A 26,483-nucleotide genomic window follows, 5' to 3' on the forward strand; every position below is an offset into this window, starting at 1 on the left:
CGTCACTCACCAAAGTGAAGCTTCTGGACCGAGAGCTGCTGCTTCGACTCTCCAAGCTGCCGCCTCTGCTGAAGGCCCGGGGCCTGCAGCTGGGGGACATGTCCGAGTTCATGTCTGATGCGTCTGATTTCTGGTGGGTTACAGGCATCCCCACAGAGTCCTCAGGGCCCAGCTCAATCACAGGAAGCAGGGCAGGAGCCAGCAGCCCATTCTGCAGCAACAGCTCACTTCTAGAGACACAAACACAAATGACAAAGGTCAGTGAGCCTAGACAGTCAAATGCCCGAATCTCTCAAAAACATGGCTGAGATCCACCTCCACTCTCAAACGTGACCATTAGGATACAGGGGACTGGGAAATACTAAGTCAGCTGGTTTGAGGATGCCGATGGCCACTTCTCCTTTACACTGCTAACCATTCTCAAGACCTAAGAATAATTACAATTTTTTTCAGAGATGGAGTCTTGCTATGTCATCCAGGCTGACACTATACCCCTGGGCTCCAGCAATCCTCCTGCCCCGGCCTCCTGAGTAGCTGGGATTACAGGCACAAGTCACCATGCCCAGCTGGAATAATCTCAAGGAAAGATGGGTAAATTCAAGATTACTTTGGTGCTGGAAATATGACAGAGTAACGTGGCATCTTCCACACCGAGGGTCTACGCTTCCAAGCTTTCACACTCAGGCTCGCCCTGTCTTTTCAGCCTCAGACACCACAAACTGTGGTTCCTTCTCCAGCTCCGTTACAGTTCAGACTTGAGGGGAGGTGACAAGAGCTAACACGTTACCACTGGGAGCTTGGCTGACATCTTCAAAACCGGAGGCTCTGTGGAAGCTTCATGCTACTGCAGGTTGTACATAAAAAGTAAAGCGCCCCAAGCTAATACTACGAGGAAGTTCCCATTTTTACTTCGAGGAGCAAAGACACTGAAACGGTCCCCTGTAAGCCCCTTAATGTCATATGGTCCTCTGACCGCCCCCTACCCTACTTTTTTGTGGAGACAAGTTCTCACTTTGTCACCCAGGCGGGAGTGCAGTGGCAAAATCAGAGCTCACTGCAGCCTGACCTCATGGGTCGAGCAGTCCTCTCACCTCAGCCTTGTGAGTAGCTGGGACTACAGGCGTACACTGCCACACCCAGCTTATTTTTTGTAGAGACAGAGTTTTGTTATGTTTCTCAGGCTGGTCTTGAACTCCTGAGCTCAAGTGATCTGCCTGCCTCAGCCTCCCCAAAGTGCTTGGATTATAGGTGTGAGACACTGTGCCTGGTCCTCTGACCCTTTTAGCAGGAAATCCAGCTCAGCCCCTGAACAGTGTGTTAGAGAGTTCAACAAAACCTTCTAGAAGACCAAAGAAGACTCATAGGAATAAGCCTCTTGCTGATTAACAGAGATGTGACCATTTGTGGAGAAAGTCCAATCAGCATTAAACACCTTTAGGGGAACCCTGTCATTCAAGACTTCAAGCATTACCGTGAAAACCTCCGCTGAGAAACCTTACAAACATCTCTGCAGAACAGATTTAAAAAGACACATTTCTGCCCAATCAGTACACATCAAATGGCGATTTAAGAGCAAGGCTAGGAAACCAGAAGATAAGCATATACATAAAGTTGCCACTATTCCAAATAGTAAAACAAAGACAAAGTCGATGGTCCTAGGAGAGCTGGTGGGCTGTGGAGCCAGGAGAGAAAGGCCGCTCCCTTCATCTTCCCGTACATTCCAGGAGGCCCTAGAATGCCCAAGATGGTGTAATGCACAAAGCCCTCCTTTCCCCGTCCCACCACCATCTCAGGAGCAAATGGCCACCCTTGGGTATACGGAACAGCTCAAGTAACTAGGTCTTTCTGTCATTCACCTGAAAGGGCTGGTTTTGCCACATGTGTGGCTCAGCACCCACCCCTTAGACCCAGGGCCGGAGCCTCGTCACACAAATGAGCCACGGAGACATCTCCCACGCTCCCCTCCTGCCACTCACAAGTGGCCCGCTGCCCAGCCCTGTGGACTCTTCCCTTGCAACGTGAGTTGTATCCACTTCCCTTCTGGTCCCATTCCCAAATCCAGCACATTTTAGCACGTGCCTGCGTTACTGCCACAGCCATTGTCTTCATCTGTTTTGTGCTCCTGTACAAGAAACAAACTTCCTTGGCTTGTGATTCTGGAGGTTGGGAAGTCCACGATCCAGGGTCACATCTGCTGAGGGCCTTCCTGCCGTACCGTAAGACAACGGAAGTTATCACCGGTAAGAGACAGCAAGAAAGGGACAAAACTCGCTTGTACAGTGAACCCACTTCTGTGATAACACGAATCACCTCCTCCTGTCCCCACCTCTCAACAAGGCTGTCCTTGGGGGTTAAGTTTCCAATACATGAGCTTTGGGGTACACAATCCAACTACAGCCGCCGTCTGTTGTCCTCCTGCCTTCTCCCTCTTCTCTACACTTCTGCTGGGTTCTCCAGCTGGATTAATCTTGAAACACCACTTTAATGTCACCATGCTCCCAAAAGCAGTGAACTTGAACCCATTCCCAACAGGCTGGAGAATCAAAGTTTCAGCCGCTCAGTCATCACGTGCTTCCATCTGAACCCATCTCCTTTCTAGCCTCAGCACATCCTTTGATGCTTCCTGTTGTCCTACCTCACCCTCGGCAGATGAATCAGAGGCTTCCCTTCCATAGAGGAGCCCATCTACGCACTGATGCTTAACTCAGGCAATGGATTAGAAACTCTTTGGGACTCAGACCCAGACCTATAGGACACATTTATGGGGGTAAAGCCTGGGTGTGTGTGTTTTTAGGGAGTTCCACAAGTGCCTCTGCCACAGAGCACCAACTCTAAGGGAAGACAGATGTGTAACAATGCTCAATGCCATTACAGGGACTCCATGAGTGCCCAGGAAGGAGTAGGTCCAGGGAGGGTTCAGAGATTTCACAGTAAAGGCGACAACTCAGCAAAGCCCTAAGAGATAGTTAAGATTTAAGGAGACAGCTGGTTAAACAAACTTTTTTTTTCCTTTTTTTTTTTGAGATGGAGTCTTGCTCTGTTGCCCAGGCCGGAGTGCAATGGCACTATCTTGGCTCACTGTAACCTCCGCCTCCCTGGTTCAAGTGATTCTGCTGCCTCAGCTTCCCTAGTAGCTGGGATTACAGGCACACGCCCCACGCCTGGCTAATTTTTGTATTTTTATTAGAGATGGGGTTTCACCATATTGGTTGGGTTGGTCTCGAACTCCTGACCTCAGGTGATCCACCTGCCTTGGGCTCCCAAAGTGCTGGGATTACAGGTGTGAGCCACTGCACCTGGCCCGTTAAACAAACTCTTGAAACAGCACCTTAACATCACCACACCTATGGGCATTCCTAACAGAGAGAAAAGAATCAGCAAAGATGTGGAAATGTAAGCCTGTTTGAAAAATGGTGAATGCTCAGGATAAAGCAGTGAACTCAGCTTAAACACAAGATACAACACGGGTTGCAGAAAAGGTAGAGAGAGGTGCAAACCGGGGGGATGAGGTCAGCTGGACCCCTGTGAAAGCAGCTTTGAGTTCTGAACTTTGCCCATAGGTGGGGAGAACGAAGGGAGGCTTACACCCCGCAGAGGCACAGGACCACACTACAGTTGAGAAAGATGACTCTGGCCACGGTCTGAAGAGTGGGCGGAACCAGGAGAAGACTCTGAAAGCAGTGAGGATAACGGAACACGACACACTGTTTAAAAAAGAATGAGGCGCTCCTCCATCTTCATGACATTCTTTGAATGGAAAAAAGCAAGGGAAAGTGCTGGTAATCCCAGCACTTTGGGAGGCTGAGGTGTGTTGATCACTTGAGGTCAGGAGTTCGAGGCCATCCTGGCCAACATGGTGAAACCCTGTCTCTAATAAAAATACAAAAAATTAGCTGGGCATGGTGTCCGGTGTCTGTAGTCCCAGCTACTCTGGAGGCTGAGGCAGGAGAACGGCTTGAACATGGGAGGTGGAGGTTGCAGTGAGCTGAGACTGTGCCACTGTGCTCCAGCTGGGGCGACAGAGCAAGACTCCGTCTCAAAAAAAACCAAACCAAACCAGAATAAGGACTAAAAACCAGCCACTGACTCCATTAACTAAGCTGACCTTGTGAGGGCGAGTTAGAAATCACGTCGCAGTGGCGGTGCCTGGAACGGCAATCCCAGAAGCAGATGGTTAGTGGTTTTTGAATTTGGGTTGAAAAAAGAAACAGAAAAGAGAGAGACATTAGCTGTAGAGGAAAATGGGGTTGAATAAAGGCATTTTGGAGTCTTTTTTTGTTTTTAAGAATAGGAGACACTTGAGCCTAGTCACGAGCTATGGGGAAAAGCAAAGATAAAACTCTGGAAAGGCTGGGAGTGGTGGCTCACGCCTGTAACCCCAGCGCTTTGGAAGGCCTAGGTGGGAGGACTGCTTGAGGCCAGGAGTTCGAGATCAGCCTGGGCAACATAGAGACACTCCCCTACTCTACCCTAACTCTACCAAAAATAGCAAAATTAGCCAGGTGTGGTGGTGTGTGCCTGTAGACTTGTGAGGTGGGTGAATGGCCTGAGCCCAGGAATCTGAGGCTGCAGTGAGCTATGATCGCACAACTGCTCTCCAGCCTGTGTGACAGAGCTAGCCATCTCTTAAAAACAAAACAAAACAAAACAAAACAAAATCCTAGGGAGAAAAGTTCCTCTCTGGCCGCCCTGTTGAAAGCTGTTTCAGTGCCGGATGAAATATAAAACACTTGCAACTCCCCTGCTTCCAGGGACGGGCAGGAGGAAATGCCATCAGCCTAAAAAATAACCAGTCATGTGAAAAACAACCAAACAGGACTTAAGAAGAAAAAATTAATAATAATTAAAAAACTCGACAGACGAGGTAAACAGAAGATCAAATATAGCTAGAGACAGAATGAAAGAAAGGAAAGTGATCTGAACAAACCTATCATTTGTCTAGAATGTAGCACAGAGAGATGTGAAAACTAATGAGAGGTTAAGAGGCCCAGCACAGACTGAGAAGGTTTGTGTCTATGTCTAAGGTTTGTGTGTAACTGGAGTTTCTCAGAGGGGAGGTCAGCTGATGTGGCAGAAGTCATGTTCAAGGCCAGGCGCAGTGGCTCATGCCTGTAATCCCAGCACTTTGGGAGGCTGAAGCAGGCGAAGCACTTGAGGTCAGGAGTTCGAGACCAGCCTGGCCAACATGATAAAACCCTGTCTCTACTAAAAATACAAAAATTAGCCAGGCATGGTGAGGCACGCCTGTAATTCCAGCTACTTGGGAGGCAGAGGCAGGAGGATTGCTGGAACTTGGGAGGTGGAGGTTGCAGTGAGCCGAGAATGCACCACTGCACTCCACCCTGGGAGACCGAGGGAGACGCTGTCTCCAAAATGAATAATAAAATAAATAAATAATCCAAGTAATGTTTAAGGAGACAATGGCTGAATGTGTTTCCCAATATATGTATACATATACATTTGTATTTGTGTGCGTGTGTGTGCGTGTATGTGTATGTGTCTTTTTCAACCTGTCTTGGTTTCAGATGAAACAGAACTTTTAGAAATTTGCATTTTCTATGCTATTTTGCCATTGTTCTTAAAAGAATATATATATATTTTGGGGGATGGAGTCTCTCTCTGTCGCCCAGGCTAGAGTGCAGTGGCTCAATCTTGGCTCACTCCAACCTCCGCCACCCGGATTCAAGTGATTCTCCTGCCTCAGCCTCCGGGGTAGCTGAGACTACAGGCGTATGCCACCAGACCTGGCTAATTTTTTGTATTTTTAGTAGAGACGGGGTTTCACCTTGTTAGCCAAGATGGTCTCGATCTCCTGACCTCATAATCTGCCCACCTTGGCCTCCCAAAGTGCTGGGATTGCAGGCGTGAGCCACTGAGCCCAGTTGAAAGAATATTTTTATAGGCCAGGTATGGTGGCTCACGCCTGTAATCTCAGCACTTCGGGAGGCCAAGGCGGGAGGATCACCTGAGGTCAGGAGTTGGAAACCAGCCTGGCCAACATGGTGAAACCCCATCTCTACAAAAAAATAAAAAAATAAGCCAGGCATGGTGGCGCACGTCTGTAGTCCCAGCTACTCAGGAGGCTGAGGCAGGAGAATCGCTTGAACCCGGGAGGTGGATATTGCAGTGAGCCGAGATTGTGGCCACTGCACTCCAGCCTGGTGACAAACTAGACCTTGTCTCAAAAATACATAAATTAATTAATTAAATAAAAATAAAAGACAGGAAACACCATACTTATCGGAAAATATTAAAAACCATTCCTGTTTTCACCACTGCTATTCCATATTGTAGGTCTTTTTTAATTTAAAAAAAAAAATTTTAATTTTGAGACAGAGTTTCGCTCTGTCACCCAGGCTGGAGTGCTGTGGCATGATCTCAGCTCACTGCAACCTCTGCTTCCCGGGTTCAAGTGATTCTCTTGCCTCAGGCTACTGAGTAGCTGGGATTACAGGTGCCTACCACCACATCTGGCTAATTTTTGTATTTTTAGTAGAGACAGGGTTATGCCGTGTTGGCCAGGCTGGTCTCAAACTCCTGACCTCGTGATCCGCCCACCTCAGCCTCCCAAAGTGCTGGGATTACTGACGTGAACCACCACACCTGGCCAAGTAAAACACAAGGTGCTGGTACCAGGACAGACAGAGCAATGAAACAGACTGGGAAGCCCAGGCACTGTTTGATATAAACAATGCAAGCATTTTTACAAAATCTGTAATATAACCTAAGGAATTCATTTGTATGCAGTTGAATTTATCAATCTTTTTCTTTATAACTCGTGTTTTTTCAAATTTAGGCCTTTCCTACTCTAAGAATATAGAATATACCTATCAAACTTCTTTTTTTTTTTTGAGACGGAGTTTCGCTCTTGTTACCCAGGCTGGAGTGCAATGGCGCGATCTCGGCTCACCGCAACCTCCGCCTCCTGGGTTCAGGCGATTCTCCTGCCTCAGCCTCCTGAGTAGCTGGGATTACAGGCACGAGCCACCATGCCCAGCTAACTTTTTGTATTTTTAGTAGAGACGGGGTTTCACCATGTTGACCAGGATGGTCTCGATCTCTCGACTTCGTGATCCACCCGCCTCAGCCTCCCAAAGTGCTGGGATTACAGGCTTGAGCCACCACGCCCAGCCACCTATCAAACTTCTAGTAGCATTTTTATGGTTTCACTTTTCATATTTAAATATCTGACCCACCTTCACTTTATGTTAGTGTAACGTATGGAGTGGAGACCTATCCCCTGCCCCCAAGCCACGAAGGTTACCCGATGGCTCAAGTGCCAGGTGCTGAAGGGCCCATCTTTTGCCACTGTTTTCAAATACTGATGTTATTTATACTAAATGTTTATATGTTTTTGGTTCTATTTCTGAATTTCCTATTTTGCTCTATTAATCTTTCTACTCATTAGGACTCAAAAAATTCAAGTTATAAGGTAAAAATTTCAAGGCATCTGTCTACATAAAAATTAAGGACACCATAGACAATATTAGCAGAAAAGCTGCCAGCTGATAGAAGATATGTACTATGTCTAATACTTATAAGGAATCAATAGCTAGAATGTATGAAAACCTTCTAAATTAATAAGAAACTCAGAGGCCAGGCACAGTGGCTCACGCCTGTAATCCCGGCACTTTGGGAGGCTGAGGTGGGTGGATCACGAGGTCAGAAGATTGAGACCATCCTGGCCAGCATGGTGAAACCTCGTCTCTACTAAAAATACAAAAATTGGCTAGACATGGTGGTGCATGTGTGTAATCACAGCTACTTGGGAGGCTGAGGCAGGAGAATCGCTTGAACCTGGGAGGCGGAGGTTGCAGGGAGCTGAGATCACAGCACTGCACTCCAGCCTGGGACAGAACGAGAGACTCCGTCTCAAAACAACAACAACAACAACAAAAACACAAAACACAAAACCAAAAAACCAAAACTCAGAAAAATAATGAACAAGGAATATGGTTAGATGGTGTAAAAAAGAGGAAACCAGATGATTAAGAAGTACAAAAGAGATGTTCAATCTCACTAGTGAACAAAAAAAGTACAAGCTAAAACTACTGGAGGCATTATTTCATACCTACTGGCGTGGCAAAAATTAGACAAAAAAATAACACGTGTCAGCAAGAACGTGGGGCAACCTTTGTGAACCTGCTGGCAATGAATTCACACAACTGCTCTGCAGGGCAACTGGGCAGTACTGAGAGAGTATGTCCTCTGTGCTACACAGCCCACTGCTCAGCCCTCACTCTAGAGGAGCTCTCTCCTAGGAACATAGGGGAACATGTGCCAGGATGGTGCCCACTGCTGAGAAGAGGTGATGGTAGTCTGGGTTCTTCGCTTACCATGAACCCTAGGAATAAGCAGAAATGTGGTAAATGCTTACTATGGAATATTGCACGTCAGTTACATCAGCTGGATGCGGTCACGCACAAACCTTCAAACCATTCAATGAAAAGTCAGAGTTAGATTCTTAGCACAATTCTATTCCTGTCAGTGTAAAATACGGCACTGCATTTTACATGCATATCCAGGGTCTCGTGCCAGTGGTGAGTCTGGGGTCTGAGTGTGTGTAGGGGGGCATGACTTGATTGTTCTAGAACAGACAGCCACCCATCACCGAAGGGCAACTGCGTGTTTCTTTTTTGTGTGTGTGTGAGATGGAATCCCTCTCCATCACCAGGTTGGAATGCAGTGATGTGATCTCAGCTCACTGCAACCTCCGCCTTCCAGGTTCAAGGGATTCTCCCGTCTCAGCCTCCTGAGTAGCTGGGACTACAGGCAGATACCACCATGGCCAGCTAATTTTTGCATTTTTAGTAGAGATGGGGTTTCACCACGTTGGCCAGGATGGTCTTCATCTCTTGACCTCATGATCCACCTGCCTTGGCTTCCCAAAGTGCTAGGATTACAGGTGTGAGCCACCACGCCCGGCCACCTGTGTTTCCTTTAGGCACTTGAGTCTGGCTACTACCAACACAGAAAAGGAAGGTTTCCTAGAGATTAAAGAAATGATTTAACAGATCATTTCAGCACCTTGGAGCCTCTGAAAGACCCAGTATGTCAGGAGATGATACAGGCAGGTAAGTTACAATTTAATGAGGGAAGAAAAGACAGTCATCACCTAGAAACACCAGGGCAATTCAGGAAACCTGAAGACGACATGGGTGTCACAGCAAGAGGAAAAACCCCGAAGGTAACCTTTTCTACACCACAGCTCAACTCAAAATTAACCAGGGAATGGTGAACCTGGTCCACTTGACTGAAGAATCTAAGCTGGAACAAATGATACGAAGTTTCCCACATTCTACTAAGGTTTTGCACCAAGTCAATGTGAGAGAAGGAAATCTTGTCTTATGAGACTTGGATTCGCTGCAGACAGCTTCAGCCAAATCACAAGGTCATTACTGTCTCTGGTAGTTCTGAACGTGAATGGAAAAATTACTCTTCCTAACCAAGTGATGCAGAACCAATCTTGCTTAGCATGTCTATGCTACACTTTAAAAAGAGAACTGTCCCAACTCATTGCCGCTGCAAACATTTGACAAAAAAAGGTGCAGGCTGGGTCTGAAGACTCAACCCCATGGACCTACACTGCTGTGGTTTCCCCTTATCTCAGGGGTTATGTTCCAAGATGCTCAGTGGATGCTTGAAACTGCAGAGAGCACCGATCCCAGCCCGTCTGCCGGCAGTTGCGACTTGATCATATCTTCTACCTACAAGGTAACTACGCGCTTGTCACACACTGTGGCCACAACTTGTACAGTATGAAGTGTGACAGCAAAACTAATACAAACATTTCTCCTCCTTCACAACTTCACAGAGAGAAGATGTTCTGTTCTTACAGTACATCTTAGCGACCTCAGCATTTGATTTTTTTCTTCCCTAAATTGAGAACTTTCACCTTTCCACTTACAGGAAGCGCTTGGTGGCTTCTCTTCGGCATATACAAGTTGCCGGCCAGCATCATGCCTCTTCTGCTTCAGGGCTATTATTCAGTAAAATCAAAGTGACTTGAACACAAGCACTGTGACAGACAGCTGATTTGAGAAGAGGTGGCTACCTAGTGATGGCAGGTGGGGATGCCAGACAAAGGAGGAGTCACATGCCGGAGGGGGTGGATTCGAATGACGCATTTCATCCCGCTACTCAGAACGGTGCACAATTTAAAACTTAAGAAGGATTTATTTCTGGAATTTTCCACTTAATATTTTTGGACCATGGTTGACTTGAAGTGACTGAAACCATGGAAAGCAAACATGGGTAAGAGAGGACTTCGGTGTGGGGTTATAGACCCTCCTTCCTGGTCTAGACACCCACCATTAACCAACACTGTTAAGATACAGTCAAGACAAGCACAGCTGAGCTGGGAAAGAGGTAGAAATGACAGGATATACACTAGGGCAGGGGCCAATGAGCATACTTAGATACTACAGCAGGGTCAGAGTGCACACCTACACACCAGGGCGGGGCTGGCATGCACACGTATACGCCAGGGTGGGGCCAGCGTGCACACATATGCGCTAGGGTGGGACCGCCGTGTACTCCTATATGCTAAGGTGGGGGGACATGCATACCATGAATTATGTGAAGATTTGTTCCAAAATATAAACATATCTTAGGAAAGAAATGGTCTTTAAAGCTACATCCTGGCCAGGTGTGGTGGCTCACGCCTGCAATCTTAACACTTTGGGAGGCCAAGGCAGGCAGATCACCTGAGGTCAGGAGTTCCGAGACCAGCCTGACTAACATGGTGAAACCCTGTCTCTACAAAAAATACAAAAATTAGCTGGGCGTGATGGTATGCACCTGTAATCCCAAGTACTTAGGAGGCTGAGACAAGAGAATCACTTGAACCTGGAAGGTGGAGGCTGCAGAGAGCAGACATCACACCACTGCACTCCAGCCTGGCCAACAGAGGGAGATTCTGTCTCAAAAAAACCAAACAAACATGATTAGCCAGGCATAGTGGTGAATGCCTGTAATCCCAGCTACTTGAAGCTGGAAGGTGGTGGTTACAGTGAGCCGAGATTGTGCCACTGCACTGCAGCCTGGGTGATAGCACGAGATTCCGTCTCGAAACAAGTAAATAAAGCTACATCCTGAAAAGTCCCCGTATGATGACCTGGCCGCCAAGCTCTTTACAAAAAGCTATGTTTTCCTTAACCTTCAAGAGCGTCATGAATGAGAGCATTTCACAGCGGGAACTCTTTCTGAACCACCCAGCTCATTACCATGGGTGGGCTTCTTCATATGGGTAAGAAGTAGGTGAAAATAAAGATCCGTAAACAGGAAACAGCCACTGCTGGTCCTAATGCTAGTGGCTCTTGACAACATTTACCCACGTGAAAAGGCATGCTTTGAATTTGCTCAAACGAAGAAGAGACTCCTGCTTTTTCACAGTCTATGTGGTTCTGTGTTAATTCCCATTTTTATGTAATTGTATATTAATAAAAATGAGTTTTATAATAAATGTACTAGAAAAGTAGTAAATGATGTCAAGACTCTATTGTAGTTTTTTAAACTCAATTCACAGATTAAAAGGAAACGGAGTCCGAACATTCTTGGTTTTCTATTATTCAACTTAAGTAGGGCTTTTCAAAACAAACTTAGATTACATTAACCATTTCCTTTTTTACCCTAAAAATAGTTTATAGACTACTTTCATGAAAATAGGATCTTACCCCAGTTATTGTGACACAGAGAGCTCTGGGCACACGCCTGGTTCCTTCTCTGCGCTTACACCCAAGCCCAGTGTCCACATCATCCCTGTCCCTGCCGCACCACAGCTGCAGATCCACACACAAATGCACACAGCCGATCTCAGGAAGCGGGAAGAGGAGCTGCGGCCCCAACAGCACATTTCCCTCCTCCAAGTACATCCACTCTCGAAAGCTCTGGTCAAAAGAAACCGGCACCCATACCACACCCACCTGTAAACTGCCAGGTATTTCAGTAACTAACATTGCTTTTCTTTTTTCTGAGACAGATTCTCACTCTGTTGCCCAGGCTGGAGAACAGCGGCATGATCTCAGCTCACTGCAACTTCTGCCTCCTGGGTGAACGATTCTCCTGCCTCAGCCTCCCAAGTATCTGGGATTACAGGTGCCTACCACTACGCCTGGATGCTTTTTATATTTTTATATATAGTAGAGATGGGGTTTCACCGTGTTGGCCAGGCTGGTCTCTGAACTCCTGACCTCAGGTGATCCGCCCACCTCTGCCTCCCAAAGTGATGGTATTACAGGTGTGAGCCACCTTGCCTGGCCTCAATAACTAACATTTCAAAAATACCAAGTTGCTCTTGATACCACAGGCCAGGCAAGGTGGTCAAGTTTTCATTTTCCTAATCTGTACTGCCAAGGAGCTGGTCTGTAAGAACATGAGGCTTTATAAAGTGTCTCTCTAGAATCTGGCCTAGCCTTCTCTCTTCCACTTTTCTTTTTACAAATTGAACCAGGTCTCCTATGAAAGTGCTACTCACGGCCAGGTGCAGTGGCTCACGCCTGTAATCCCAGCATTTTGGGAGACCGAGGCGGGTGGATCACAGTATCAAGAGATAGAGATCATTCTGGCCAAGGTGGTGAAACCCCATCTCTAAGAAAAATACAAAAACTAGCTGGGTGTGGTAGCACGCACCTGTAAGTCCCAGCGACTCGGGAGGCAGAGGCAGGAGAATTCCTTGAACCTGGGAGGTGGGGGTTGCAGTGAGCCAAGACCTCACCACTGCACTCCAGCATGGCAAGAGTGAGACTCCGTCTCAAAAAAAAAAAAAAAAAAAAAAAGAAAAAGAAAAAAAGAAAAATAAATGGCTGGGCATGGTGGCTCATGCCTGTAATCTTAGCTCTTTGGGAGGCCCAGGTAGGCGGATCACAAGGTCAGGAGTTCGAGAGTAGCCTGGCCAACATGGTGAAACCCCATCTCTACTAAAAATACAAAAATCAGCTGGGTGTGGTGTCGGGTGCCTGTAATCCCAGCTACTCGGATGGCTGAGGCAGGAGAATCGCTTGAACCTGGGAGATGGAGGTTGCAGTGAGCCGAGATTGCGCCATTGCATTCCAGCCTGGGCAACAAGGGTAGGACTCTGTCTCAAAAAATAAATAAGTAAATAAGTAAGAAAGACAGAGCTACTCACGTGGGAACCCCTTCCCGCTGCCTCCCTGCTGCCCTCCTCCCAGGCTTCAAAGCTTAGCTCAGAAACTCTACCAAACCTGGTCATGCCTTTGGGACTCACTCAGCATTGGCCTCTCTGCCGGGCTCGTTCTGTGCCTGCTGTTGACATCCACCACTTGTTCTGTGTGCCATTTTTGTCACTCAGATACAATGGATGACATCAGTATTCTGCATGTAATTCTTATTTTCTTCAATTAGATAACTAACTCCTTGTAGGCAAAGTTCTTTCTCTAATTTTTTTTTTTTTTTTTTGGAGATGGGGTATCACTATGTCACCCAGGTGGCCTGGACCACCTGGGCTCAAAAAATCCTCCTGCCTCAGCCTCCAGAGTTGGGACTACAGGTATGAGCCACTGTGCCCAGCAAAGAGCTTAAACACACACGTACACACACACACACACACCCCATTTTATATAATACTTGTCACGAAATACAGACTTAATCACTATTCATTACTTAACCAAAACTTGTATTTAAAAACTTTAAAATCAGCCAGGTGCAGTGGCTCACACCAATAATCCCAGCACTTTGGGAGGCTGAGGCAGGCGGATCACTTGAGGTCAGGAGTTTGAGACCAGCCTGGCCAACAAGGTGAAAGCCCGTCTCTACCAAAAAATACAAAAATTAGCTGGGTATGGTGGTGTGTGCCTGTAATCCCAGCTACTAGGGAGGCTGAGGTGGGAGAATTGCTTGAACCCAGGAGGTAGAGGTTGCCGTAAGCCAAGACCATACACTACTGCTGCACTCCAGCCTGGGTGACATAGTGACACCGTCTCAAAAAACAAAACTCTAAAACCATTTTATTTTAAAAAAAAATAAAAAAGCACCCTAAACACAGACCTTGGATCTAAAAGAAAAGCTTAAAAACTTCGGAGGAGTTTCAGACATGTTAACAACGATGTGGCTATCATCCCTTCCTTGCCATCATCTTTACAGATCAAATCCTTCCAACTTAGGAGAAATTAATCTCATCCAATTTATGGAGTTAAATCAGGGGAAGTGGGCAGATGAGGGGAATGACTTTAAACACAGCAGGAGAAAGCATGCTTCATAAATAACATTATGTTAGAAAGTTGGCACCAATAAACACATTACACATGCTAACCCAGTAACACCTCCCGATATTAACAGGTTAATTCATGTCAACACGAAGGTGTATGCACCTACAAGTGTAATCCATGACCAAAATTAATCTTCAAAATGGGCTTCCACAGAGATACAGAGGTTGCAGTAAAATAAACATGAAGCAACTGCTCTTTAGTTTGCACTATTTCCCAATTTCAAGAAAAAAACTTCGGAAAGAAAAGAATGCTTCCAAAAATTCTCACTAAGCAAACTAGGACGATATCCCAGCACTGAGGATCACAGAAAGACCCAGGTGGAAGCTGCTGCTGGGAGTGCGGGCAGTTTTGTCCTGGAGTTTCAGAAGGTCAGTGCGGTCAGTTTAGCACCTTTTCCTGTGATTCTGCTTTTCCTCTGAATTGGGATTTCCCTTACTTCTGAAATGCCTTAGGTGAGAACTGAGAACCTTACACGCAGATTTTAAAAAGCCAGTAATTCTACTTTCTGGAAGAATAATCATGCTTTCGCTTAGATTTTTTTGTTTTGAAAAGCTCTTTCCGAATAATGTACAAAATCACGGTTGATTTCAAACTGTCTCTGTTGTGAATAGTTTCAGCTGTTAATAGGAGCAGTGATTTACTCCCAGCCACACATCACATGGAAGTAATTGATCCGCCCACACTTAAAGCAAACAGGTTCACCAGGTCGCCTTACCTAGAGAGGCTGGGTGAGCAGGCCCAGAGGGAAGAAGTTTTCTACAGCCAGTTCACCATCACTGAAAACCATACAAAAGCCAGATTTTCCTAAAGTAAAATCTCACCTGAAAACACTCTTGACTAGACATCTGACTGGGTCTTAGCAACAAAAGGAATGACTCAGAAGGAAGCCAAGGGGGCCACCAAGAGCAGAGTCTAGCTGGGGGCAGTTCTCGCTGAGCCGATGTTTGCAAATTGGCATCAGTCTCTGAGGTTTTGGAGAATAATAAAAATTGAATAAAGAAATGTTTCGTGAAGTTAGACGCTGCACATTTTTACTTGGCTCATTTTTGGAAAATGGACAGCTGGTATGTGCCTTACATTTCTGGATTCCTGAGCAAATTATTTAAGGATGGAAGAAAATTCCAGTTGAAGTTATTCTTCTTTTGTAAAACAAGTTTGCGAGCTTTGTCTTTATTTGCTTAGTAAATATTACCCAGCACCCAGTATGTGCTACATTAGTGAGATAAATGTAGTACTTCTCGCTAGGAAAGGCTTATTACACCTCACTGTTTTACAGGATTCTACAGTGCTTGCCCAATCCCATCCCCCACAAGAAGCTCAAAATTCTTGGCTGAATTTTTCATCCATGCTCCCAGTGAAAAGAAAGCTGGCTTAGAGCATGTTCCTTTAGCACTGGTATTTACAACACCTGGTCAGACTGCCAGCCGTGGTCTGATTTACATATCTTATCTCAAGTTGAACTGATTTAAATCCGCACCAGGGTGGAACGAGCTCACACAAGACCTCCTGCTGGGAATCCGGTGCACGAAACTTTTAACCTCGTCTTCCACAGTCCCTTGCGTGCCCAGTGATGGATGATGTCAGTAAGGGAAGGTGAGCAACCACCTCCTCCTCCCTGCTCCCCTACACCTCCCGGGAACCCACTAGCAAATTCCTCAAGTCAATCCAAGCCTGTGGGCACAGTCATTTCCCAGTTTTAATAGAGTAGGGAGAAACCTAGGGTTTTTAGCTTTTTTTTTTTTTTTTTTTTTTTTTTTTTTTTAAGACGGTGTTTCATTCTGTTGCCCAGGCTGGAGTACAATGGTGTGATCTTGGCTCACTGAAATCTCTGCCTCCCAGGTTCAAGCAATTCTCCTGCCTCAGCCTCCTGAGTAGCTGGGACTACAGATGTGCATCCATGCCTGGCTTATTTTTGTATTTTTATTAGAGATGGGGTTTCACCATGTTGGTCAGGCTGGTCTCGAACTCCCAACCTTGTGATCTTCGTGAAGTTTGGCCTCCCAAAGTGCAGGATTACAGGCATGAGCCACTATGCCCAGCCTTAACACATTTTTAAGAAACGAGGACCACCAAATGTTTGTAGAAAAATCTGGATGAGTCCAACTAACAGTTCCCATGTTACTATTTTCAGAAGTCCAAGGGCTGCCTATCAATCTCACAGACAAAGCAGGACACCTTTAAGTAGCTCAAGGGAAGAGTCTGCTATGGAAAACAGAATAGAGACTTCTCAGGAGACTAAACCCAGAACTACCACTGGACGCAGCAATCTCACTATTGGGTGTCTACCCAAAGGGAGAGAAATCATTACATCAAAAAGACACCAGCACTGTACCTTTACTGCAGCGATGCTCACAGTAACCAAGTCACAGAATCAACCTGAGTGTCCATTGACAGATAAAGAAAATGTGGTGGCTGGGCGTGGTGGTTCACATCTGTCATCCCAGCACTTGTGGAGGCCGAGGTGGGCAGATCACCTGAGGTCAGGAGTTCAAGACCAGCCTGGCCAACAGGAAGAAGCCCCGTCTCTACTCAAAATAGAAAAGTAGCTGAGCATGGTAGTTTGCGCCTGTAATCCCAGCTACTTGGGAGGCTGAGGCAAGAGAATCACTTCAACCCAGGAGGTGGAGATTGCAACAAGCCGAGATCGCGCCATTGTACTCCAGCCTGGGCAAAAAGAGTGAAACTCCATTAAAAAAAAAAAAATGTGGGGCGCAGTGGCGGCTCATGCCTGTAATCCCAGGACTTTTGGAGGCCGAGGCGGGTGGATCACAGGGTCAGGAGTTCGAAACCAGCCTGGCCAACATGGTGAAACCCCATCTCTACTAAAAATACAAAAATTAGCCGGTGTGGTGGCACATGCTTGTAGTTTCAGCTACTCAGGAGGCTGAGGCAAGAGAATCACTTGAACCTGGGAGGCGGAGATTGCAGTGATCTGAGATTGCGCCACTGCACTCCAGCCTGGGCAACAGAGCGAGACTGTCTCAAAAAAACAAAACAAAACAAAACGAAAAAAGGAAAAGAAAAGAAAATGTGGTATATAAACACTACAGACGACTACTCAGCCATAGAAATGAATGAAATCATGTCTTTTGCAGCGACATGGATGGAATGGAAGGCATCATCCGAAGTGAAAGTCAAACTCTAACTCTGAAGGTCAAACACAACATGTCCTCACAGTGGGAACTCAACGATGGGACCACGTAAATGCACAGAGTGGACTGATGGACACCGGAGACTCCAAAAGGTGGGAGGGTCATGGAGTGGGGAGATGAGGGCTGAAAAACTGCCTATGGCGGCTGACACAGTGCTTACGCCTATACTCCCAGCACTTTGGGAGCCCCAGGCAGGTGAATCTCTTGAGCTCAGGAGTTGGAGACCAGCCTGGCCAACATGGCAAAAACCCGTCTCTACTAAAAAAATGCAAACATTAGCCAGGCATGGGGGCACAAGCCTATAGTCCCAGATACTCTGGAAGCCAAAGTGGGAGAATCGCATGAGCCCAGGAGGTGGAGACTACAGTGAGCCAAGATCATGCCACTACACTCCAGCCTAAGTGACAGAGCAAGACTCTGTCTCAAAAAAAATTAAATAAAAAAATAAAGGGTCAAGAAGAAAAAAGAAAATTAACACAGCAGACTCGCCTCATGTACATTTCAGTGCCATCTCATTCTTAAAGTCACACTGCTGGCATTAGCAGAGCTCACGCAAATTCAGTGGTTACCTGGTGTAGACGGAGAGCAACTTGTCTTGGAATATGAAGCAACCAAGGTACAATGCCTCTAAATCAGCTTGATGAGTCCGACAGAGCTGCTTCTAGCTCTCTACTTTGAGTATTTTTTTTTTTTTTGAGACAGAGTCTTACTCTGTTGCCCAGGCTGGAGTGCAGTGGCATGATCACACCTCACTGCAGACTCAACCTCCTGGGCTCAGGCCATCCTCCAGCCTCAGCCTCCCGAGTAACTGGGTCTACAGGTGCACACTACAACACCTTTTCAAATATTTCCAAATATTTGTAGATCAGGGAGTCTCACTATGTTGCCCAGGCTGTTCTCAAACACCTGGGTTCAAGCGATCCTCCCACCTCGGCCTCCCAAAGTGCTGGGATTACAGGCATGCATCACCACGCCCAGCTATGTAATACTTTTAAAAAACTTTTCTTTTTTTTTGGTACCTAAAATTCGATTCGACAGTTGGCATTCCCAGGTGTCTTCCCCTTGTTCACACCATCTTATATCTTCATATTTCTTTTCTGTTTGTTTTGAGATGGGGTTGTGCTCGGTCGCTCAAGCTGGAGTGTAGTGGTGCGATCTCCACTCGCACAACCTCCGCCTCTGGGTTCAAGCGATTCTCCTGCTCCGCCTCTGGAGTAGCTGGGATTACAGGCACGCGTCACTGCACCCAGCTAATTTTTGTATTTTTAGTAGAGACAGGGTTTGGCCATGTTGGCCAGGCTAATCTTGAACTCCTAACCTCAGGTGGCCTGCCTGCCTCAGCCTCCCAAAGTGCTGGGATCACAGACATTGAGCCACCGCGCCCGGCCATATCTTCATATTTCTATGCCCCCTTCTTCAGTCCCTAACATCCTGTTCAACTTCAAGTTAATCCCTCCATGTGTAAATGTCTACTCCACGGGAGAGCCGGGAAACAAGACCTTCCATTGTATCCTACTTAAAAACCTTCGCTGGTCCATGCCCCTACCTGGAAGGCTAATACCTTTCACCCTAATCACTGACTCTTCAATTCTATCATGTTGGCCTAAATTTTCCCCTATGCTGCCCTTGGCGGCTCAGCTCAAATGTTGCGTTTTCCAGCTGATGTTCTGCCATCCCTGACAGAAAGACTCTCTGTCTTGTGCTCCCAAAGGGTCTCTGTTATCAATTCGCAGTGGACATCGAACGTCTCCTTTACCCCAGCAAAGCTTCATGGGAGCAGAGCCCACGCTGCCTTAGTCACCTCCCTATTCCCAGTGTTAGGAATTCAAATCTTCACTACAACTCTTTAAACTCTTTGGATGTTTATTTATTTATTTTTGAGACAGAGTCTCGCTCTGTTGCCCAGGCTGGAGTGCAGTGGCGTGATCTCAGCTCACTGCAACCTCTGCCTCCCGGGTTCAGGTGATTCTCTTGCCTCAGCCTCCTTAGTAGCTAGGATTACAGGCGCCCACCACTACACCCGGCTAATTTTTTGTATTTTTAGTAGAGATGGGGTTTCACCATGTTGGCCAGGCTGGTCTTGAGCTCCTGACCTCAGGTGATCTGCCTGCCTCGGGCTCCTAAAGTGCTGGGATTACAGGTGTGAACCACTGTGCCCAACTGAAATGCTCTGAATACTTATAGGAAATACCAAATGCCCCATTTTTGGAGGCAGCAATGGACACAACTCACCTGTTTATAGACTAGTACAAAAGAGTATACATATATACACATATTTTTTTTCACTCAGAGAATTCCTTTAAGTAGTATGTGCAAACTAAATGGTTTGAAATACCCTCAGAATCAGATTTGTACAGGAAAGCTGTGGCGAATCTCCAGTTTCAAGATCTGAGAAGGGCCAGAGGAGTCATTCAGTCTTAGCTCAAATTTTCTAGATCAGGAAACCCAGTTCCAGAAGGGTGGACCCTGAGGCCACACAGCTCTCGCTGCTGAAACCTGACGCGGATCCGCTAGCTTCCAGAGCAGGACCACTCTTTTCCCATGTGCTCATTAACCTAATTGAAAAAATAAAATGTAATCTGTGTACATCACAAAGAGAAGTATATCAAAAAGAGAAGGTGGCTCATGCCTGTAATCCCAGCATTTTGCGGGGGTAAGGTGGGGGGACTGCTTGAACCAAGGAGTTCAAGACCGTCCTGTGGAACACATCGAGACTCACCTCTATCAAAACTACAAAAACTAGCCAGGCATGGTGGCATAAACCTGTAGTCCCAGCTACTCAGGAGGCTGAGGTAGGAGGATCATCTGAGCCTGGGAGGTTGAGGCTGCAGTGAGCTGTGACTGTGCCACTGCATTCCAGTCTGGGTGACAGAGTGAGACGTGTCTCAAAAACAAAACAACAACAACAAAAAAACATGAGGACTTCCAATGACCAGCCCAAGGGCTTGGGACGCTATACATAGTCAGTCTATGAATACTGTACTGCCATGAACTGATGGATACCCCAGGCCCGGAGTCAAGAACTGCAACAGGCAGATTAAAAATGTTGAGCCATCGCCGGGCGCGGTGGCTCACGCCTGTAATCCCAGCACTTTGGGAGGCCGAGGCGGGTGGATCGCGAGGTCAAGAGATCGAGACCATCCTGGTCAACATGGTGAAACCCCGTCTCTACTAAAAATACAAAAAATTAGCTAGGCATGGTGGCGCGTGCCTGTAATCCCAGCTACTCAGGAGGCTGAGGCAGGAGAATTGCCTGAACCCAGGAGGCAGAGGTTGTGGTGAGCCGAGATCGCGCCACTGCACTCCAGCCTGGGCAACACAGTGAAACCCTGTGTCTATTAACTATTAAAAGAATAAAAATTAGCCAGGCATGGCGGCATGCGCCTGTAGTCCCAGCTACTTAGGAGGATGAGGCAGGAGAATTGCTTGAACCCAGGAGGTGGAGGTTGCAGTGAGCTGAGATTGTGCCACTGCACTCCAGCCTGGGCGACAGAGCAAGACTCCCTCTCAAAAAAACAAAAAACAAAAAACAAACAGTCAAAGCACAAGTCAGACAACTGGCTTCCGAGAAGGGGCAGCAGCCTGAAAGAAAAAGCAGGAAAAGCCCACAACAGACTGAAGCTTTGGGAAGGACCTAAATATCCAAACCAAGCCCTATACAAATAACTGTACTTACATGCAAAATTTTGTGCTATGAAAGCTAACACAAAAGAGAATCAAATTCTTCCCAGACATTTCTCTAAAGATGTGGCCAGCAAGCCTCTGAAGAGACGTCCAGCACTGTAAGTCGATCAGGAAATGCACCAACACCATACCCACTAACACAACCAGAATTTTTTTTTTAAAGGAAGGTCAGGCCGGGTGGCTCATGCCTGTAATCCCAGCACTTTGGAAGCCAGATGTGGGCAGATGGCTTGAGCCTAGGAGTTTCAGACCAGCCTGGGTAACATGGCAAAATCCAGTCTCTACAAAAAAACACAAAAACACAGCCAGACGTGGTGGCGTGTGCCTGTGGTCCTGGCTACCCTGGAGGCTGAGGTGGGAGGATCACTTGAGCCTGGAAGGTCGAGGCTGCAGTGAGCTGAGATCATGCCACTGTACTCCAGCCTGGGCGACAGAGTGACACCCTGTCTCAAAAAAAAAAAAGGAAAATACCAAGCGGTTGACAAGGATGTGGAGAAACTTGAACGCTGATACATTGCTAGTGGGAACGCAAAATGGTGCAGCTGCTATATAAAACAGCTGGCAGCTCAACAGGTGAACCACAGAATTACCAAAGGACTGGAATTCTACTTTCAAGTACAGACCCAAAAGAAGTGACAAGAACAAAAACTTGTACACAACTGTTCACAGCAGTACTAGTCACAATAGCCAACCCAACGTCATTCGTGTGAATGGGAAACAGAAGGCGATCTGTCCACACGTGGAACACTATTTAGCCATTAAAAGGAGTGAAGCACTGATACACGCCATCACATGGACGGACCTTGAAAACATTGTGCTAAGTCAAAGAAGCCAGACACAGAGGCCACAGATTTTAAGATTCCATGTGTATAAACATCCAGAAGAGGCAAGGCTACAGAGACAGAAGGAGACCAGTGTCGCCAGGGGTTGGGAGAGGGGAATGGGAACCGTCAGCTTAATGGGTTCCCTTTTGGAGAGATGAAAGAGTTCTGGAACTCAGTGGTGACAGCTGCGTAACTTTGGGAATGGAAGGCACTTTATGCCACTGACTTGTGCACTTTAAAGGGATAATTTTATGTTCTCTGTATTTGACTGTAATAAAAAAGATAAACAGCATCACGTCTTCACAGTGGCAGAGTCTCTGGCAATACCTCGCTTGAAGATACACGTTCATGAAGTGCTATCCTATCAGTGTCGGACAGGGAAAATGCTCTTCCCTACAGTCCTTCCCTGCCAATCCTGAATGCACAAGATTATAAACCCAACTTTTTTCTTTTTTTTTTTTTGAGACGGAGTCTCATGCTTGTTGCCCAAGCTGGAGTGCAATGGCACGATCTTGGCTTACTGCAACCTCCGCCTCCTGGGTTCAAGCGACCTGCCTCAGCCTCCTGAGTAGCTGGGATTACAGGCACGCCACCACACGCAGCCAATTTTTGTATTTTTAGTAGAGACAGGGTTTCTCCATGTTGGTCAGGCTTGTCTTGAACTCTTGACCTCAGGTGATCCACCAGCCCTGGCCTCCCAGAGTGCTGGGATTACAGGTGTGAGCCACTGCACCCGGCTCCCAGAACGAACTTTCTTAAAATACTCTCAGGTTTCAAGATGAAGGCTGCCAGTCTAGAAAGGAAACAATTATGGACAGGGGCAGCTTCACTGGGGTTCCACAGACGGACACTGTTAGCCGTGATGCCACTGGCTGGACACAACCCGTGCAGAGGGCAGTGCCTCTGTGAACACAGGCTTTCCGACGGTGGCCAGGAGACCCCTCAGCGTGGAGCGGGGATGGCTGCCGTCTATCGGGGCAGAGTTGCAAGGCCATCTTCTTAGAGCACACAGGCAGCTGTGAAGCCACCAAGTGCAAAGGAAAGTGAAATGCAACACGGCCCTTCACTGGCAAAGCAAAGAGCTCGGGTTCTGGGATGCTCCTAGGATTCCCCTGGCAGCTCCCGAATGGCCTCTGTGCCACAACACTGCAGATAAGATGTACTTGAACTTCTAGTTCTAGAGGCTCCCCTATTCTCAGCTCTGCTCCACCCAAGCCCTTCCTCTCTCTCACTTCAGGTGTCAAGGCTCCACTCCTGTAGTTATCTGAGATGATCTTCAGAATCAACACACCGTGCCAACTCTGGGCACCTTGGGTGTCTGAGAACTTTGGAACCAAGGCCAGGTATGTCTTCAGCTGCCGATGAAGGCTTGCTTGATCTGGTTTTAATCAATTTCCTATGGCTGTTATCTAGAAGTGCTTGTATATTGCAGTCACTGCTCTGCGCGCTGCAGGTGGTCAGTCTACAAATATTCCTGAATGAATTCATGGGCAAATCCCCTATCTCCAGCAACCATAGATGCAAACATGCTCAAATTTTACTAAAACATCGTTCATCTTTCCAGCTTTTGCTCCACTATCACTCTAATTTTGGATTTCTGATTTCTAGTAACAGAGAAAATGTGTTACTTTTAAATCATCAGCATCTAAAATTCTCAAGGAAAGCTCATGGAAAGTGCTGTTACCAAGGAATATAACCCAGTCGCTTTAAAATGGCTATTACTAGTCTAGACAAGAAAACACACAAGATTCCATACATACGCTGTCAACTTTGGCAAGAAAGATTTTAGACAACTTTCATCCTTCCCACCCAATCCCAAGTCAATAGGGCATTTGTTTGTGTTTCCATATTGGCTCCACGAAGGAAAATACCTCCTCCACCTAGAAAAACAATCAGTAACATTCAGACACGGAACTTGGAGGGCAAACTTTTTAGTGCATGCTGGGGCACTTTTATGTAGCGTTTTTGTTTTTTGTTTTTTTTTTTTAAATAATGTAGAAAAGTATTTTTAATGATGTTTTCTCCTAAGAGCACTTCCCTCAAGTTTCCACGTATCTCTGGTTTGGCCTTTCGCTACCTTTCAGAAACACAATTTTTTAAAAAAACGTTCTCCATTAAAACTGGAGCCAGAAGGAAACTTCTCCCTACAGATCTGAATGTTTTACTGTGTCTAGGGTGGAAAAAGTCACACACAGTCATTTTCCTTCACTCACTTTAAGTTTTCTGCTCTGCACCCAGTGGGTTCTGGTAAAGAGTTAAAAGTCTTCTGAGGTTAGTTCCTGCGGTTAAGGAAAACAACAACAAAACACCAAATAACTAGATGCTTAAATTTAGACTCCGTAAAACAATACTGGGAAACTTTCAAAGCCTTGGAGAAATACTGGGGTTTATTTTATTGTCTTTTGTTCAATTTCATCATGGGCCACATTTTCTCCTCTATTTGACTCCCTTCGGCTGCGCTGGGCTGGGCAGACCCTGCACAGCCCTGCGGGATTCCAGGACGTGGGGGCCCGGGTGGAACAGGTGGCTCCGCCCGCCGCGTCGAACCCGCACCCTCTCCCAGGGGCCGCACGGGGGTCCCGCGGCGCAAGGGGGTCCCAGGTTGGGAGACGGGCGGTGGGGACCGCGGACGCTCTGCGCCCAAGGCTGGGAAACCCGCCTCCACCCCTGCGCACCCAGGACAGCCCCAGACTCGGAACCCAGCGCGTTCCCTTCCGCGCCCCGACCCCGAGGTCCCCCAGGAGGCAGCGACGCCCCGAGGTCGGGGGTCGGGCACCGGGCGGCCTCCGCTGCGGCGCCGGGCTCCCCCTGTCGGAGTGGAGAGCGCGCAAGGCAGGGTCCGGCGCCCCTCTCTGCCCGACCCGCCGGCGTCCCCGCAGACTCCAGCGACGCCACCGCCGCCAGGACGCCCTCCCCTCGCTCCCGCCCTGCCCGGGGTCCTAGGGCCGCACTCACCTCGCGGGAGCCCGCTGCCCGGGGACTCAGGTGTCCACGCCGCCCGCGACCCGGAGCCCTCACGCCGCCTCCGGTCTGCCCGCGCGCCCTGCAGACTGTGCCTGGCCGTCCGGCCGCGCGCTCCCGCCGCCGGGACTCGTGCTCCTCAGGCACGCACGGCTCGCGCCCGCGGCGCTTAAAGGGCCAGGACCCGCCGCGCTGGGGGTCCCCGCGGCCGCCTTCCAAGGGCCCTCGGTCAAGCTGTGAAGTTCGAGTTGGGGAATATCAGCGTGAAAATCTCCAACCTCATCCCCGAGCGACCCACGCGGAGAAAAGCAATAGGGATGTGCGACTGAAGCTTGCAAGAAGTGGAACATTAATTTAATTTAATTTTTCCTGAGACAGGGTCTTGCTTTGTCGCCCAGGCTGCAGTGCACGTGGTGTGATCGCAGCTCACTGCAACCTCCACCTCCCGAGCTCAAGTGATCCTCCCATCTCAGTCTCCCGAGTATCTGATATCACAGGTGCACGCCACCACACACAGCTAATTTTTAATTTTTTTGTAGAGATGGGGGGAGGTCTCATTATATTGCCCAGGCTGGTCTCGAACTCCTGGGGTCAAGTGATCCTCTCACCTCAGCCTCCCAAAGTGCTAGGATTACAGGCCTAAGCCACTGCACGTGGCCTTTAATTTTTTTCTTTTCTTTTTCTTTTTTATTATCATCAGCTTTGAGAGACTATTTTATACGTAATAATACTACTGATGCAATTTATTGCATTTCTGTACCCTCAGACACAGCATTTAACGTGCATACACCACATACATTATTTCATTTAATCCTTAAAATGGTTTTCTGGTTTCTTAGCCCCATTTTGCAAAGGAGGAAAGCTGAGGTTCAGACAGCTGAAGAAAGTCATGGGAGAAATTTTGACCCCACAGCTCCTTGCATTTTCTTCTTCAGGCTATCACCATGGAAATATCTCCCAAGGTTAATAGCTGGTTGTGGAAGGTTTTTCTAAGTTGGTGGAAGTTGATGGTACCAGGTTTAACTCAGTAGGCAGGGACGAAAGCAAGGGTTATGGGGTTGTATTAATTGTAGGGTTTGTTGTATACTCAAATGGCAAACGTTCTAACAGCCTAGATTCCCAGAATGTTTGCACTGATTCCCATTTTACAGAAAACTAAGGACCGAAGTGGTTGCACAGGATGAATCACCTGCAGCACTCAGGGTTGAGACCAATGCCTTCGTCCTGAGGTCATTTCTCTGCCCTCCCCAGAAAGAGATACCTGATGAAAGGGAAGAAAACTTTTCCTCTAATAACACAGTGGCCTCGCCTAATTCCCTGCATCTTTAATTAATGTTTACAAAGCACTTTAATCTACCCAAAATGCTACTTAATTGGGTCAGTATTATTATCCTCTCCTGAACAAAATCCAGGAGACAGTCAACTCCGACAGCCCTTAATCCTCGATGAATAATGAACCTAAGCTTTCTGGTTATGTTCTCCCCACCCCCCCGCCCCCCGCCACCTTCTTACATTTTTGTCCATGTTGTGTTAAATATGAATGCATGTATCATGAAGTGACAGAATAAATGGTAATATTCAACACCTATCTATAGGAGGGAGGTAATATAGCAGACACTGTCTTTAAGGAATTTATT

At 47.2% G+C, this 26,483-nt stretch overlaps 1 protein-coding gene across 1 annotated transcript in view; it reads right to left on the reverse strand.

The window, feature by feature from the left end:
• Positions 1 to 24,960, reverse strand: part of PROSER2 (proline and serine rich 2) — a 48,842-nt gene extending 23,882 nt beyond the window's left edge. The window contains exons 1-2 of the mRNA XM_039478888.2: positions 24,841 to 24,960; positions 11 to 230 (exon numbers count right to left, since the gene is read on the reverse strand). Of these exons, the coding sequence (XP_039334822.2) occupies positions 11 to 148 (138 nt within the window). The 5' untranslated portion in view covers positions 149 to 230; positions 24,841 to 24,960. The remainder of the gene's footprint in view (positions 1 to 10; positions 231 to 24,840) is intronic.
• Between the last annotated feature and the right edge of the window lie 1,523 nt (positions 24,961 to 26,483).

Source organism: Saimiri boliviensis, chromosome 8 (genome assembly GCF_048565385.1).
Source record: "Saimiri boliviensis isolate mSaiBol1 chromosome 8, mSaiBol1.pri, whole genome shotgun sequence".
NCBI lineage: Eukaryota > Metazoa > Chordata > Mammalia > Primates > Cebidae > Saimiri > Saimiri boliviensis.